General features: G+C 40.4%; 1 protein-coding gene across 1 annotated transcript; it reads right to left on the reverse strand.

Moving 5' to 3' along the window:
• Window positions 1-11,613, reverse strand: LOC144057960 (target of Nesh-SH3-like). Its single transcript, XM_077576007.1, has 19 exons — window positions 11,455-11,613; window positions 9,499-9,678; window positions 7,585-7,653; window positions 7,382-7,514; window positions 5,666-5,847; window positions 5,476-5,528; window positions 4,823-4,862; window positions 3,868-3,927; window positions 3,678-3,737; window positions 3,171-3,218; window positions 2,633-2,842; window positions 2,474-2,563; window positions 2,195-2,404; window positions 1,983-2,088; window positions 1,375-1,454; window positions 1,257-1,286; window positions 1,024-1,182; window positions 828-950; window positions 1-764 (listed from the first exon to the last, which is right to left on the reverse strand). The coding sequence occupies exons 1-19, from the start codon at window positions 11,540-11,542 to the stop codon at window positions 649-651; spliced, it is 2,037 nt and encodes a 678-aa protein (XP_077432133.1). The 5' UTR covers window positions 11,543-11,613; the 3' UTR covers window positions 1-648.
• Between the last annotated feature and the right edge of the window lie 4,659 nt (window positions 11,614-16,272).

Here is a 16,272-nt window from a genome sequence, read left to right on the forward strand (position 1 = left end):
TTTTAAAAAATAGTTGAAATCTTTATTTGTTCAAATACAAAAACAACCATATTCTCACACTGTAGAAAACAGGGGAAAACTTTTATCTGTTGTCACGCCAACAAAATAACATTAACAGCTTTTGGCGCTAAATACGTACAACAAGTACATTTTGAACACTTAAAAGTAACATATTTTCTTTGACAAAACATACCTGTATACAGAAAAAACACACCCTGTTGTTCCGCTTTTTAAATTTACACAATGTTAATGTACACGTTTTAAACCAGTTAATGTACATTAAACTGTAATGTCGATGAACCTGAACCACTCCCCACAAGAGAAGATGACCCAATGGAGTTCATTTAACATTCAGATATTTACATGTAAATGCATGTTGTTTATTTGTAGTTGACAGCGAGTTAAAACAGCAAAACAGAAAAGACCAGTTTTGTTTGACTGCTGCTTTAAGCAAAGAACATTTACAGGAATGATGTGCAAATTGCAAATATAGAAGTCTGGTCATTTCCACACTGATGAGGTAACGTGCTACCGGGTTTGTTATTTTTGATAGCGTTCCACTACCCGGCAGACTGATAGAAAGCTTCACTGATCACCACGGCAAAATAATGTCCTGTACCAGATTATGCCCTGGCGCCAAATCACGGTTTACCATTTTCCCGGGATGGGAATTCCACACTCGTACCAAGACACGTAGCCGATGTGGGAATATCCACCTATTGGGCCAAACTGAACCGGCTCCTGTCGCACTGCCCGATGAAAACCTGAATGGTAAACATAATTCATCAGTCACTTGGAGCTGTGATGTGGTCTCAAAAGGGTCTTACCAGATCTGGATGGCAGCTGGGCCGCATTCACTTGTCGTCCGGTTCTTCCGTCCAGGAATGAGTCGACGAACTGGCAGTGATCCTCGCCAAAGCCGCTCTGGTCTCCGATGTTGTAGAATTTACCTGGGATGCAAATGGTCCGTACACGTCTAAGTTGAGGCTTCGTGGAGTTTCAGTGGCGGTGAACGAAACTCACCATTTAGCGAGTCGCTCAGGTAGATCTTGTACCTAAGCGAGTTGCACAGCTGGACCCCCACAAATTTCCGATACCAGGTTCTCTTGATGTATTGTTTCCCGTTACAGTCGGAGTAAGAGTCTGTCTTGAAGGGGAACTGCGTCCAGATGGCATCTTTACCTGTCAAGATGGCCATGTTGTCAGATCTGTCCTGGTCCAGGATCATTAAAGACTTGGACAAAGTCTGACCTCACCTGAAACATTCTCGCTAACTCGAGGGTCCGCTGGGGAACAAATTGAAAACAAAATGAATCACTGTAACTCTCGCACTGGTTCTGAACATAAAAAGACGCATATGCAAGATTCTCGAACCTGACTCGGTGTTGAAGGAGACCGGCTCACTGGATGGACCTTTCCCTATGTCATTCTTTGGTGTCACCTTGAACTCATAGCTATCATAAAACACAGCACACATTTAATTCCACTTAAAAGGGGACGTCAACCTTTAACATTTCTTGACAATAATATGTCATATGTGACCTCACTCGTCTAAACATGACATTCTGATTAATATTACATTTGTGGAATATGAGTTAAGCAGCAAAATCCACCCGTTTTTATCCATCTCAGGGAGGCGGACATTTTGCCACTTGCTGTCGACTGAAATGACATCACAGTTTCTCAGGCAACGACCAATCACAGCTCACCTGTTTTCTGAAGCCGAGCTGTGATTGGTTGTTACCCGAGACCTGAGCAACTGTGATGTCATTTTCACATGACAGCAAGTAGCAAAATGGCCGCCTTCTGGAATTTGCTGCTTAACTCATATTCCACTAATTTAGACTAGTATTTAGACTAGTGGGGATGGATAGAACATATTATTGTCAAAATAAAAATTGGGGGGGAAAACTTCTCCTTTAAGTTTAAGATGACTTTAAAAGATGAGATGTGCAGCTAGCTCTGATGGAACTTTAGCTTACCTGCTTTCTGGTTTCAGGTTTTCCACCGCTGTATGCGTCTGGTTGGTGGTCAGAATGGAAACTTTCTCACCGTCGGGTCCTTTTGTGGTTGAGATAACTTCATACTCTGAGGAAACAGTAAGAGTGGCTAACTGTTAGCTATTTTGGACATTATTTCTCAAAGTGACCCATAGACCTACAACATTAGCAACTGCTGACCAAAAATGTCATACCTGTAGTGTCATTGTTGGTCTTCTCCCAGTCCAGAATGATGAAGGAAGAACAACCTTCAACTGTTAGCACAGTGAGGTTCGAGGGCGGCGTCTTGGGAGCGGCCGTCACGTTAGCGTCGCTGCGCTCGTCCTCGGGGAAGAAGTTCAAGGACGATGTAATAGAACACGGCTCGTCCACTTTCTTGCCCGTTTGGTAGATGACGTGAGGTGCTGCGGTTTGCCCAGGGTGGAACACTCAGTCGGGATTCTTGCTGATTCTTGACAACAAGACACACTTACCCACGTAACGCTTTTTGCCCATGGCGTCAATGTCGGAAGTGGGCTGCGACTGGAACAAGTCGGAGTTTTCCCATGATTCTTGTGGAGGGGCTGCAAGAGGAAGTGTCACGTTTGGGATCTGGATCTGCTGCACCGGAGAGATTTCTTACGAGGGTGTACCTGCGGTTGTGGGTGACGGAGTGGTGGTTGGCCTGGCGGTGGTTGGCCTGTTTGTGGTTGGCCTGGCGGTGGTTGGCCTGTTTGTGGTTGGCCTGTTGGTGGTTGGCCTGGCGGTGGTTGGCCTGGCGGTGGTTGGCCTGGCGGTGGCCACTGGGACTTTGGGCTGCAGGATTGCCAGTTTGTCCGTGTGTTTCCGGTCAATGGTCTTCTCTGTGTAAGAATGTAAACTTAAACTCTAAAAACAGTTGGGTCAAAAGTAACCCAATTATGTATCAAAAATGGGCTGATCCACTTTATGGGTCAATTTGACCCAACTTTCTGGGTTGTTTTATACAAAATGACCCAATTCTTTGACCTAAGTAAAGGATCTGACTGATATTTATGAGTTGTTTTACGCTGAAAGACCCATTTCTTGAGTCAAATCGACCCAAGTCCATTTTGACCCATAGTTGGGTTATTTTTGACCCAAATGTTTTTAGAGTGTAGGGAATGGAATACGACCATAAAGTAGATGCAACTGGTTCATTGTTGAGCTCACCTGATTGGTTTGGTTTTCCAAGCAGGTTTGTTTTCTTGTTGAGAGTCCCTGAAACAGCCGCACCACAACACTCATCAAAACTAGAGAATTACTCCTTTCTCGTTGCATTCTGACATGGAAAATGATACTAAAATAATGGAAAACGACTTTAATAATTCCCGTCCCCGAACAAGTCACGGCAGAAAGCTGAAAGATGATGAGGCCTGCAACGGAGCAGTCGCATTCCTTCCAATCAGCTTTGTGTAAACATTGATGGCCGAGCACAAAGCTACCAGGCAGGTAACATTTGCATCTTGGCTTCAATTCATTCGCGGTTTGGAGGAGGATCTTAAGAGAAAAGTAAGAGAAAAAAAAGGCAAGCAACCCAGGAAGCATCTGTCGACCATCACTGAAGAACAACAGAGACTCCAAGCTGCTACTAATTAGCAACTCGCCCTGCGACTACCAGCCCTCACGTACATTTGGGCAGAACAATGCAGTGGTTTAGAGTCAAGGAGGCGGGTTTACCTGAACGAGGACGTGTCCACAAGGCGGGCTTGATAGGAGGGAAATCCCGGTGTCCGTTCACTGTTGGGAGAAATAAAGTATCGTTGCACTTAATACTTAATTACTGAATAGCGTTCATGCATTTATTAACATAAAAAAAAACTGGTAATCTTGAGATCAGGAAACTACTTTTAAGTGCAGTGCAGCTTACCTGGGAGAGCAGCACGGTGGAACAGCGAAGGAAGTCGAGATTGTGTCCGGTTGTGAAGAGCTGCAACATGTGGAACATCACATCAGTGTAGAGGTTTGTTGTTGTTTTTTTGCGCCATCATTTGACAAGAAACTAATGTTATAGCCTGGTTGTAAACTACGGCTGGGAAATATGGCCTTTAAATAACATCTCAGATTTGTTTGCCATTTTAATAAGACATTTGAAATGTTGGACAAATTTTCCCTTTGGGATTGATATTATGTAACATTATGACAATCAAAGTAAAAGAAGCAAGCTTCCATATCAAATTAATCTTTGTCCCTGAAGAATATAAACAAAATCCTAGATAGAGTATAAGTCAGGTACAGATTGCTCAATTATGATAAACATTTTTGTCAAGTAAAATAAGCCAGTCAACAACATCAGGCTTCAGTAATGCATGTTACTTTACATACACAATATCACATCACACCCACACTGAAAACTCTCTCGATAAGGGACATTTAACTCATTCACTGCCATTGACGACTATAACCGTCAAAAATTAATTTGAACTATTTCTATTAGTTTAACATTTTTTTCCACTTTTGTTAGCAAGAGTATGAAAACCTAGATTTTTTTTTTGTTCATTTAGAACAGATATGAAATTTGTGATTAATCGCGAGTTAACTAGTGAAGTCATGCGATTAATTACAATTAAAAAATGTAATCGCCTCTTGACCCTATTTTAAAAAAAAATGAATTTATGGCAGTGAATGAGTTAATAACGTTAGGGAGGTATTTCCAGGGCTTGGAAATGTATTTCATGCTTCTACCACCACTGCGTTCTGCAGCATGCAAACTGGCCCCAAAAAAAAACAAAAACCTGGTGCTTCAGTTATAGAATAATCATCCAGCCCAAATGTAAAGTATTGTGTCAGAGGGTAAAGGTCAACTATCCTGATGGAGGAGCTACCTGGACGTGGCGGGAAGAAAGCACGAGGCCTTAGAGGGTTCTGAAACACAAACAACAGATCGCAGTCTTTATATTCATGAAAGGACCAATGGATGTCACCAGAATTTCTCATTTATAAAAAAAATAATAATAATAAAAAAATATCTAAACTGCTATTAACAAAAAGTATCAACCAGAGCAATTACAAACTCAGCTCTTTGCAAATCTGTCTATGAAACACACAGTGACTATTACTAATTACACCCACACACACAAAATATCCTGCTCTTTCTGTTAGTGGAGGACTAGCTAGCGAAGGCTACCAAACTACAGCTAATAGCAGGATGTGAGGCTTGTCAGCCATAAATAAGCCCCAAAATAATTCTACTTCCTGTTTTTGTGCTCAGGACAAAACCATGTAAGCATCATACACAAAATATTGCTTAGGCGCAGTATTGTGGCATCTTTGTCCAGAGCACCTATTTGGAACTGAGGGGAAGAGCTTCATTTAGTCAGACCATAGCTTTGTCTAATGGTTGACATTCACACCAGCGTCCTCGCACTTAAGTGATTTTTAATTTTTTTTAAATCAAGTGTAGTGTTTTTGGGATCATATTTTGGGGTATATATTCAGAATAAAAGACAAAAAAAATAACATTTGTCACTTTACACACCAGTGGTTTCATCAGAGGAAGGCGCAGTTTTGGTGGCTTCTGCATTTTTTTACCTGAAACACAAAGTACATGAAAATAAAAGCGCACAAAAACATACTAACACAGTTAAGTCCTACATTATTTAACCATTTGCTATGGAACAAAATGACATGTTTGACATCACATACAGTTAACATCATTGGCTCCTTACCAGCCATGTTGGCACTTTGAATGACGGCTTTACTCCAGGCACCACTGCGGTCGTCCTTGTTGGAGCGGACACCAAATTCGTAGGGCGTGTCAGGAGTCAGGTTGTCGATGACTGTGTCGCTTGTCGGGCATGTCTGATAGATCCACTTCCTGTTTCTCTCCCGATAGCGGATAGTGTAGAAACTGATGGCAACAAGAAGCGGATGTTCCTCAGGTTTCTATTCGCTGCACTTTTGAGTTTTCTGCATGTTTAACTCATTTGCTCCCCAAAACATATAAAAAAGTTGTATTTTAAATTTTGCCATGGTCCCAAAAACATATTTACTGTATAAGTTTTTTTAAATGTTTTTTTTTTTATTCTAAAGCAGAGGTGGGCATCGAGGGCCGAAGTCCTGCACTTTTTGCATGTTGCCCTTCTCCAACACAGCTGATATATGATCAGCTCATCAGCAAGCTCTACATAGGCCTGATAACGATCCTGTTGATTGGAATCAGCTTGTGTTGGAAGTGAGAAACCTCCAAAACCTGCAGGACTCCGGCCCTCGAGGACCGAGATTGCCCACCTCTGTGCTGGAGCATACAGAAGGCTTTGATGCAGCCTCTGACCTGGAGAGTTATGGTAGTTATTAAAAAAAAAAAAACGGCCAGCAGGTGGCAGCAGAGTATAAGAGATCAACCAGGGCCATGTTGCAACAAAGCTCTTTTCCCCAGCATTTTAAACAGGTTTGTGACTAATGATGAAACTTAGCAATATTCTAATGCTAATTGCTGCTAAATGGAAACAGATACAAATATAGTATTTTTTTAAACTTTTTTTCTGCGGGCCTTGCAAAATCAGTCAAAATCTAGTAAAACAGCTGGAAGCGAAGGGGGTTGCTTCAGTGAAAATGGCTGGGAGTGAATGAGTTAAGCTGAGGACAGAGATTGAAGACTTGAGAGTTGAGGGTCAAACAATATGGAAATGGAAACTGGTTTTAAGAATTGAAAAATACTTTTAAAATGAAATTCATGCTAGCCTGAAGATGATTGTTTGAAATACCGTTCACATCCTTTCAAGAACAATGCGGAGCACCTCACCTATTAGAACACATCTAAAAAAAGTTTGGAGAGTTTCGTTCCTTCACACATCTGTCCAGTAGTTTTAAAACGAAGCTCAAGATTTCCAACTTCTTCTCCAAGTTGTTTGACGGAAAAGGAAAACAACTTTTAAAGGCGGGGAAAGATGGAAAAGATGACAATTACAGGCAAGGCGAGGAACAACTGGAAGAAGTGAGCTTGAAAACAGGACATTCTTCAACGGAACATCTCTCACAGGATCATTGCGGAACACGGGTCACATAACACGTGGACGTCTTCTGTCGCCATAAACCACGAGCTACAGTCATTCATCTCCACAAAATGACATCTTTACTTATGATGTCGAGTGTTCCGCTGCAGATTTGTGATTCACAACTTGGAGTCAAGGAAGTGCGAGCTTCATGTAGCTCTTTGCTATCGCAGCATAAAGGCCGAGCCCTGCCATCAATAGCAAATATCTGCGAATATTAGTGCCTACTGATGATGATGATGGTAGTAAAGAACTATATGAAGATCCTCAAAAATTACATCAATATAAGTATTTTTTTAATTTCTTTTTTACATTAGATCTAGAAATTCGTGATTATTTCATCCAAGTCATACAAATGTCAGAAACCGAGACGCACAATCTGGATCTTACCCGTCCTCCAGGCAATCCTCCAAGATGTCCCTGTCATAGGAACTTTTCCGATGGTTCCCCCAGGACAGCAGCACCGCCGTCGGGCTGACGGTGCCGATCACCAAATTGAGCGGCTCGTTCAAGTTGGCCTTTCCTGCGCATTAAGTGAAGACCGATTGAGAACGTGCGTCCACCAGGAAGACAAACAGGAAACACTCGCATACCTGTGCAGTGTTTGCTCACGTCGTTGGGAAGGACCGGCTGCACGGCCACGAGGTACTTGGGTTCTGCGTCTGAACAGACAGATGATCTTTTGAACACGTTTAGACTTTTCGCCTGCAGTTTCACATTTCAGCCCCGCATATCACCGTGGCAACGAAGGGACAGTGATGAAAAACAAAACAAGATGAATTCTTCTTTCGGCATTTTTTACTGGATTTGCGGCAAAGTGCGCTGGGTTCTTTAACAACAAACTTGAGCAGATGACAAACAATGTTTATGTGTAATGTCCAGTGGTGGGTAGTAATGAGTTACATTTACTCTGTTACATTTACTTGAGTAACTTTAACATTTTTAACATTACTAATGTCAACTAAGTGGATTCTGACCTCCCTGAAAATAAAATAAAATACAGTGGTGCCTTGCAATATGAGTTTAATTAATTCCATGACCACACTTGTAACTCAAAATACTCCTATCTCAAATCATCTTTTTCCATTGACATATATCTGTTCTAGCATCCCCCCCCAAAAAAAATTGTAATGTGTTTGTGTTTTAAAAAAGAAAATAGAATCTATAATTTTGTACTTCATAAAAATATAAGAGCAGAAACTCGAGCTGTCAAACAATTCAATTTTTTTTTCTTTTTAATTTTAAACAGATTAATCACACCTTAGAATTTTGATTAATCACGTTTAATCGCTTAATTTAAAAGGCTTATTTATCAACACTTTTTGCCCGCCAAATTTAAAGAGCACCTCTTATGTGTTAATTCTTTCGACATTTAATGTTATGAGGACGTCTTCAACATTATTTTTATCCACTGCCCACGCCTTTTTTTTTTAAAATCAGTTAATTACTTGCATAATTTAAAAAAAATGACCCCAATCATTTGAAATGAACAAATATTCTGAATGTCATACACAAGCATTTAACGCATGATGTTTATTGCTCACAACTTGTGCTACCTTTAATGTGGCCATCCGCTGTCAAGATAGACAATAATGTGTGGTCAAAATTAATAGTGTGATTAATCTGCATTAATACATGACTAATGCAAGAGTTTTTGTGATTAATTAATTAGTTAACGCTTTAACTTTGACAGCACTAGTAAAAACATGATCAAATAGAATGTATATAATTAATCAGGTTGTGCATCATGATTTGATGCTTCCATTCAATTGATTGTGTTGCTCCTTCTGGAGTGCCCGCCTTGGCTGCAGGGGGCACTGTAACGCACTCATATAGAGTCACACTACGACCAGTAAGGCGCAGTAATGATCGTTTTTTCGCAGCGGATAAAAAAAAAATATCGAGAGTATATAGAGAGAGTGTATATTCTCTGTCTTATGTCTATACGCAAGCTAACTCTTCTATCATAAAACTTTTCAATACAAATGCTTTGAAAACCACGGAACATTCGTTTTAATGATGCCACTGACAAAATCCCAGAATGTTTCTCATGAAGCGAACGTGTATTAATGGATATTTCCGAGCAGGTTTCCTGTTGATGCTCTAGTGGCCAATGAAACCCAACACCAAAAAGTCATAAATGCAACCTTTTGGTCCTACAGGAATTAAGGAAAGAAAAAAATAGGATCTGAGGCAAACATCTGTTTGCTGTTTCCACATGGCTGGCTTTATATGAACAAAAATTTATTAAATTTAATTTCATGTATCAGTACTGGGAAAACTTTAACATTTATTTTATTATTTATGATTTATGAAATTAATTATTACCAATTAAGCATAATTTATGTAACAATTATTGATGTACTGTAACTATTATCTAGTTAGATAAATGAATACTAAACAAAACCTGAAAAAAATCATATTAACACTTGGAAAAAATGTTTTGAATCAATGCAACACATTTTAAAGGACTCTTGATAATGTAAAACTTAATATAATATATTTACCGAGCTCGGCCTGGTAGGGTATCCCATTTTCAGGCAAAGGGATGAACTGTTTGGAGGAGATGCTGCTGCCGTAACCCAGAATGTAACCTTCCAGCTTCAAGTCCGGACTCGGTCGCAGGAACTTCATGATGATCGTGTCCCCGGTGGCGTTGATCTTGACTTTCACGTTGTGCCGCCGGACTGCAAGGAGAAGTGACAAGACATCCTAGATAGACATTCAAATGCCAGCACTATATCTAATTGGGTTAGCATGAAGCGAGCTATAGGTCACAGTGTCAGGATGTATAAAAAATGTTGTTCCTGTACTTGAGTAGATTTTTAAGGTGTCTGTACTTGAGAATGTACTTGAGAATGTACTTTAGTGACGACGACACAGGATTACTTTTCCATGTTCCAAAAAAGTCAAGACTTGTAAAAGCTCACCACGTTTCCATATTCGGTTAATTTGTATATGTATTATGCCTCATTATAATAAAATGCTTGATAATACAGTGGTGACTTGACTCACTAGTTTAATTCAATCAGTGACCACGCTCGTAACTCAAAATGCTTGTATGTCAAATTATCACCAGCAAAAAATAACACTCTACAGTACTGTACTTTATGATTTAACATAATTAGAGAGAATGCAAATAAACAGTTAAAGCATTATGATAATTTAATGGGAATTGTGCTGCAGTATACATGCATAATTAGGGGTGTCAAAATTAGTGTGATAATTTAAAGTTCCTTCAACGGCACTAATTTTTAAACGCACAATTAATAATCTTGGAAAGCCTGTACTGGGGGAATTCCAGTCGCAACGCAGCAGAAACGTCCACGACAAAATTGAGCAGTAAAACATTTCATAATAATGCATATATTTGTGGAGACTGGGGTCAAGTTGTATCGCACAATTTTAAAAATGTGCAGAATTTCACAAGACACTTCATGTTAAAGATTAGGTAGCTCTTAATATGAAAAGAAAAATGCACTGAGCTGTCACCGTCTTACAAATGCAATTATGCCATCTAGTGGCAGAAAAATGACCGACACAAATCAATATCACACTCTTTTTTTACAGTACATTTTAAAATTTATTTTAACTCAATTTTATGAATTATTATTAAATTACTGTATCAATGACTAAAATACATATTTCTAATAGTTAAATTTTTCCCCCACTTTTATGTTAACAAGAGTATGAAAACATGGGGGGAAAAATACGTTATAGTACATTTTATTGTACATTTAGAACAGGTATAAAATAAAATAAAATGAATCGCCTGCCACCCCTAGACATAATTTTTTTTTAAAGAAAACATTTGCAACAGCTCAGTAGGCTGCAGTAGTACTACACAAGTTGATTTTTGGAGAAGATAAAGAATATATGCCAGTGGGGTTGTTATATTCTGTCTACTTTTGCATAGAATGTTATCATAAGCTAGTGGACTTCGTACGGTGTAAATACATAACATGTAATTCTCCTTATTTAGCATTTATTTAGTTTTACGGAAAACTTCAGCACCTCTACTTTCATTTATTTATTTATTTCACACAAGGATGCGTACTTCTAATTCATCACAGTGTGTGTGTACTCTTGCCACCTCTGCCAATGAACAGCCATATGAAGCAACATGCACGCCAAGCATGGATGGCATCCTGTTGTTCTTGGCGCCACTCTTGACAGCTTTTGATGGCCTTATAACGTGAACTTGAAGCATATTACATAACTTGAAGCAGAGTGCAGTGAGGCGGACCAATCGCAGGTTTGATCATGAAGCCCCGCCCACCCAGTGTAACTACACATGCCGTTGTTATCACAATGATCGCACCGCTTCCCCAAATGCTGCATCCTAGAAAAAGTCACTCTGACAATATTTTCTATATGCATTGAAAAAGCAGCAAAAAAATTTTGGGGTGATTTTCTGCCAATGGCCCAAGATTAATTTTATGACAGCTGCAATGTTTGCCTACCTCGGGTCCTCTGCGCTGAGATGCAGCTGGGCAGAAGCGCCGCTCCAAGCAGCAGGAGGGGGAGGAGGAGGGGCGCAGCGGCTGCCATGGCCTCTGGAAGTGAAGGATGAGGATCTGGAAGAAGGGTGACCAGGACCAAGACAAAAGTTTCAAGATGTGTTCAGCCCTCAGATGCCTTCAAGAGTGGAGACAAGCAAGCAGAATAGAATTTATAGCTGCAGAAGGGGGCGTGGCCTCTCCTCAAACATCCAATTCTGCCTCTTGAATAACACACCCCCATCACCTCCAAGGAGAAAGAGGAAAGTCCCAAAACATGACAAAAACATTTTCAAGGACTGTTTCACATGAGGTTGAGGGTTGTCCCCTGGAGAGCGGAATTCAATCTCAAATTAGCGCCGATTGCTATGACAAAAGTTCATCATCGGTCCACATCAACAAGGTCACGTGATCGATTGTTTATTTTTTATTTTTTTACTTGTGAGTCGGCTCCTGAAGCTTTCAGCTTTGGGCGACGGAGAATGACAAGAATGCCATGGGCAAATTTGACTATAAACACGCAGCAAACATCTGTCGATAGGACACAGCAGATAAGCATCGCTGGCTGCAGCTGCAGGACATTGAGGTGTTCACAGGAAATTCATGTTACGTTAGAGAGACTCTATCAGGTTGCACCACACACATGTGACATTCTCGGTCATCCAGATCAAACATAGATTTTTAGCAGTACAAAATTGAGAGAAATGAAAATGGAAGTACTCACTTTCCTTTTTGTGGTGAGTTATTGCTAGTTTTGGTTTGTTGCTATGAATCTTTGCCTTTTTATGTGTGTGTGTGTGTGTTTTTTTTTAATAAGTACTTTTTCAGATTCCTGCACTCCTTGCTTTTCTGCTTCCCTGCACTTGGGTCCTCCACGCTCCACCACACAAACCTTAACACAAAACAACATCATACGTTGAATATATCCGGAGGGCTGCTCTGGAAATCAGTATCGACAAAATCTTGTTTTGTAGAGTAATGAAGCTTCACTCTTCCTAACATTTGGCCATTCAAAAGCTTCAAGCAGGAGATTAGGATGCTCAACAACCTGAGGTGTAAATCGTGTTGGACGAGCAGGGCGACAGCCATAAAACTGGCGCTGAACGGCTGTTGTCAGGGTGCAATTTTGCAACACTGGTTCAATGTCAATTGGCGAGCTGTCATAAGCTGATGGCCTGACATGTGTCTGAAAGAAACCTAAAGCGTTTAGTGACTTTCGGGACACTCCGTATAGACTTTCACAGGATTTGCGCAAACGCCTGCTCTAGGAGTTGGATATTTTCATCAGTGGTGGTAGTAGCAGTCCTTTCGCTGCATGATTTCTTAAGAACAGATCCTTTTTTGAGGGACTTGCCATGGATAGACTAAAATCGTACTAATTGCTAGAGCAGTGTGATGGCCATAAAGTCGCCGAACTGTAGTCATGGACAGAAAAAGTTCTTGTCAGGTTGCAATTAAGAAATGCTATTTCACTGTCAACTGGTTAGACATAAGCAAGGGAATGATATTCTTTACAAAATCTGCAAACCGTAAACTGTCAAATAATGATGGCCTCACATCTTTTCAAATGAAAAATGAAACGGAAGGGAAGTGTATACTGAATTTCGAGACACTGTGTATAAATAACTCTGGGGGGGGGGAGAAAACCACTCCAAAATGATGTTTCTCCAGTTTTGCTATTTACAGGCGTATGATGAGCATATATTCGCAGAAAACGGCTAAAAACTTGCAGTGTTTTTCCTTCCATGCACAGACTGTAAAAATAAAAGCAATCAAGTGCTACTAGAATGCCTGCCTAAATAAATGTTTTTGCCATTGACAGCTATTGACGTCAAAAATTCATTGTAACTATTTCTATTAGTTTAACATTTTTTCCACTTTTGTTAACAAGAGTATGCAAACCTAGAAAAAAATTGCATTGTACATTTAGAACAGATATAAAATTTATGATTAATCGTGAGTTAACTATTGAAGTCATGCAGGTGAAGAGCTGGAATTGCAATACTCAAGACGGGAGAATTCAAAATGAGATCCCACGGACCTACTAAGTTTACAAGTATTTGGAAGGGGGAAAAAGCAGGAACGGCTACCGTTTTATTGTGTTAATCAAAAAGACTTTTCAAAACAGCATTGAGAAAAAGAAACAAGTAGGTGAGCCAGAAGCCACTTCATGTCAAATGAAATCCGGAATTTATCAGATGGAGATGTTATTCATGTGGTTGCTTTATTTATTGGCTATAAGATGACTGACAGCTGCTAGGACACGCTTCAACTCGCCTCCCGCCGTGCACAAGCTGCCATCACGCATCTTAGCGCTTCTTTGAGCACGACTTAATTCGGGCCGCTTGTTTTCTCTGGCCCGTCACACAGTGGCTCCGTGTTTCATCTTGTAAAACTGAATTGGCTCTCATCAAACCGTCTAATCATAAGGTGTCAAAACACACCTTTTTCTCCAGGCTCACGCTGCCAACTGTGCTCACAAGGCAAATGCTGCTACGAGCACGGGTTCGCAAACTTTTTGGGTCCCGTTGTCCCTTACAGTGGACAATGATTTTCGAAGGAATCCCTCATAATCGGCAATTAAACATAACTACTATGTACATTAATGCAATCTGAATTCAAATGTTGGCTATTCATGAGGAAAAAAATAAGTATCTTACAATAGCAAGTTCATATTTTCTGACAGAAAGTTAACTCTTTCGAGAGAAAAAAAGATTATGGTTGTGTCTGAATGTCCACACTTATCCCATATGTTGTTGTGGATTACAATAATATAAAAATACAAAATCAACTTTAAAATAAAGGTTTTAGGAATACAAAACTAACTGTCACTGAAGCTTGTTAACCAATCCGAGTCGATTTCCTGGCCAAGTTTCGGCATTCGCGGCACGTGCATGACATCATGGCAACCAACGCTGGAGCTTACATAACCTGCAGAACAAAGCTGCCTATTGTGCACCACAGAAGTGGTCAGCATTTAAGCCCCCGGCACAAGTAGTATTCCACCCGCTCACTCAAGGTTGGCCCCTCACAGCACGTTAATCATTATCGACGCATACTTTTGTTTGACTTCAACATTGTTTTTTTGCTAATTACCTTCGGTACTTTCAGTCAAAATAATGAGTTGCTATACTTACTGTATGTAGTTTTTCAAAAAAACTAAATATATTTGTATTATATATAATTCACAGTAAGAATAAAAAATAAAATAATAATAATAATAAATAAACAAACAAATAAAAATAATATATAAAAATCTACTTTTTTTACATTTGAACTTAAATACATTTCAGTCTGTACCTTTTGGTTTTCAATTCAGTGTGAGTATGTAACCACCAATGCAAAGATGCTAGGAACCATCAGCAAAGCATCTGCTCTGATTTACATGCTTGATTTGCGCATGAGTCTCGCTAGCTGCACATCTGACATAACATTTTAAAACCGCTATCCATCAATAACTAGCTCAAAACAATCCATCCATCGCTTTTCCTCATTAGGGGGCGCGGGTGAGCTGAAGCCTATCCCAGCTGACTATGGGCGAGAGGCGGGGTACACCCTAGACTGGTCTCCGCGTTCACGGACCATTTAGAAAGACTTTGAGAAAGCTAACATGGAGGAAGCTGGAGAACCTGGACAAAACATGCATGCAAGCACAGGCTATCGACAGCCCTGATGTGCCAAAGCTGTGTGTTGAGGTTAAGGAGCAAAAATCACATGACCTAGCTAAAGTAAATACTTGGATTGCTATTAGTCTACAAATATGTTTCATATTGTTAAGTGAAATAGTCTTTTCTAATTTTAAGTTCCACGACCGGGACGAAAACCACACTGCTCCTCCTGAATCCGAGATTCGACTTCCCGACGGACCCTCCTCTACAGCGCCCCTGAATAGACCTTAGTGTGATCCCTCTATATTTGGAACACACCCTCCGGACCCGAGTCGCAAGGCAAAGCTCTCGATTTACGTTCCTACCCTCACCTATGGTCACGGGTCGTGACCGAAAGAACAAGATCCCAAATACAAGCGGCCGAAATGAGTTTCCTCCGCAGGGTGTCCGGGCTTAGAGATAGGGTGAGAAGCTCGGTCATCCGGGAGAAACTCAGGGTTGAGCCGCTGCTCCTCCACGTGGAGAGGAGCCAGTTGAGGTGGCTCGGGCATCTGGTTTGGATGCCAGCTGGACGTCTCCCTGGAGAGGTGTTCTGGGCATGTCCCACCGGCGGGAGACCCAGGACACACTGAAGAGATTATGTCTCTCGGCTGGGTTGGGAACGTCTTGGGATCCCGCTGGAGGAGCTGGATGAAGTGGCTGGGTTAGAGGGAAGTCTGGGCTTCCCTGCTAAAGCTGCTGCCTCGCAACCCGACTCCGAATAAGCGGTAGATAATGGATGGATGGATGGATGGATAATTCAAAGTTGACAGCTGACATCACAGCACAAAAAATTAATGATGAAACGCAAAAGCAGACAGCATATTTGGTTTGTGATTTTGGTGAGCTGCAGGTGGTAGTTTCAGTTTAACTATTAACTATTTTCATCTGAATTATAATTTTTTAATATTATATTATATATATATTATATTTTTTTATTTTTCTTTGGGAGCAAAAGGCTTTGAGCATTTAAGTTTGCTGACCCCTACATTACAATATTTATAGTACACAGACAGTGGCAGGACTGCGACTCAACAGCAAATGGCGGAGGAATATAATAATAAATATTACTGGTACTGTATATTACAATGCATGCTTAAATAAAAGTTAATACTATTGAGAAAAAACACTAAAG

The sequence above is a fragment of the Vanacampus margaritifer genome, chromosome 1 (genome assembly GCF_051991255.1).
Source record: "Vanacampus margaritifer isolate UIUO_Vmar chromosome 1, RoL_Vmar_1.0, whole genome shotgun sequence".
Taxonomy (NCBI): Eukaryota; Metazoa; Chordata; class Actinopteri; order Syngnathiformes; family Syngnathidae; genus Vanacampus; species Vanacampus margaritifer.

What these genes read in the sequence shown, in the direction of transcription:
- LOC144057960 (XM_077576007.1), bottom strand. Translation starts at nt 11,542, where the DNA reads ATGGCAGCCGCTGCGCCCCTCCTCCTCCCCCTCCTGCTGCTTGGAGCG. An exon ending in GTGGACACGTCCTCGTTCAG is followed by an intron (nt 3,219 to 3,677) that starts GTAAACCCGCCT and finishes CGGCTGTTTCAG; the next exon opens with GGACTCTCAACAAGAAAACA. An exon ending in TGGAAAACCAAACCAATCAG is followed by an intron (nt 2,843 to 3,170) that starts GTGAGCTCAACA and finishes ATTCTTACACAG; the next exon opens with AGAAGACCATTGACCGGAAA.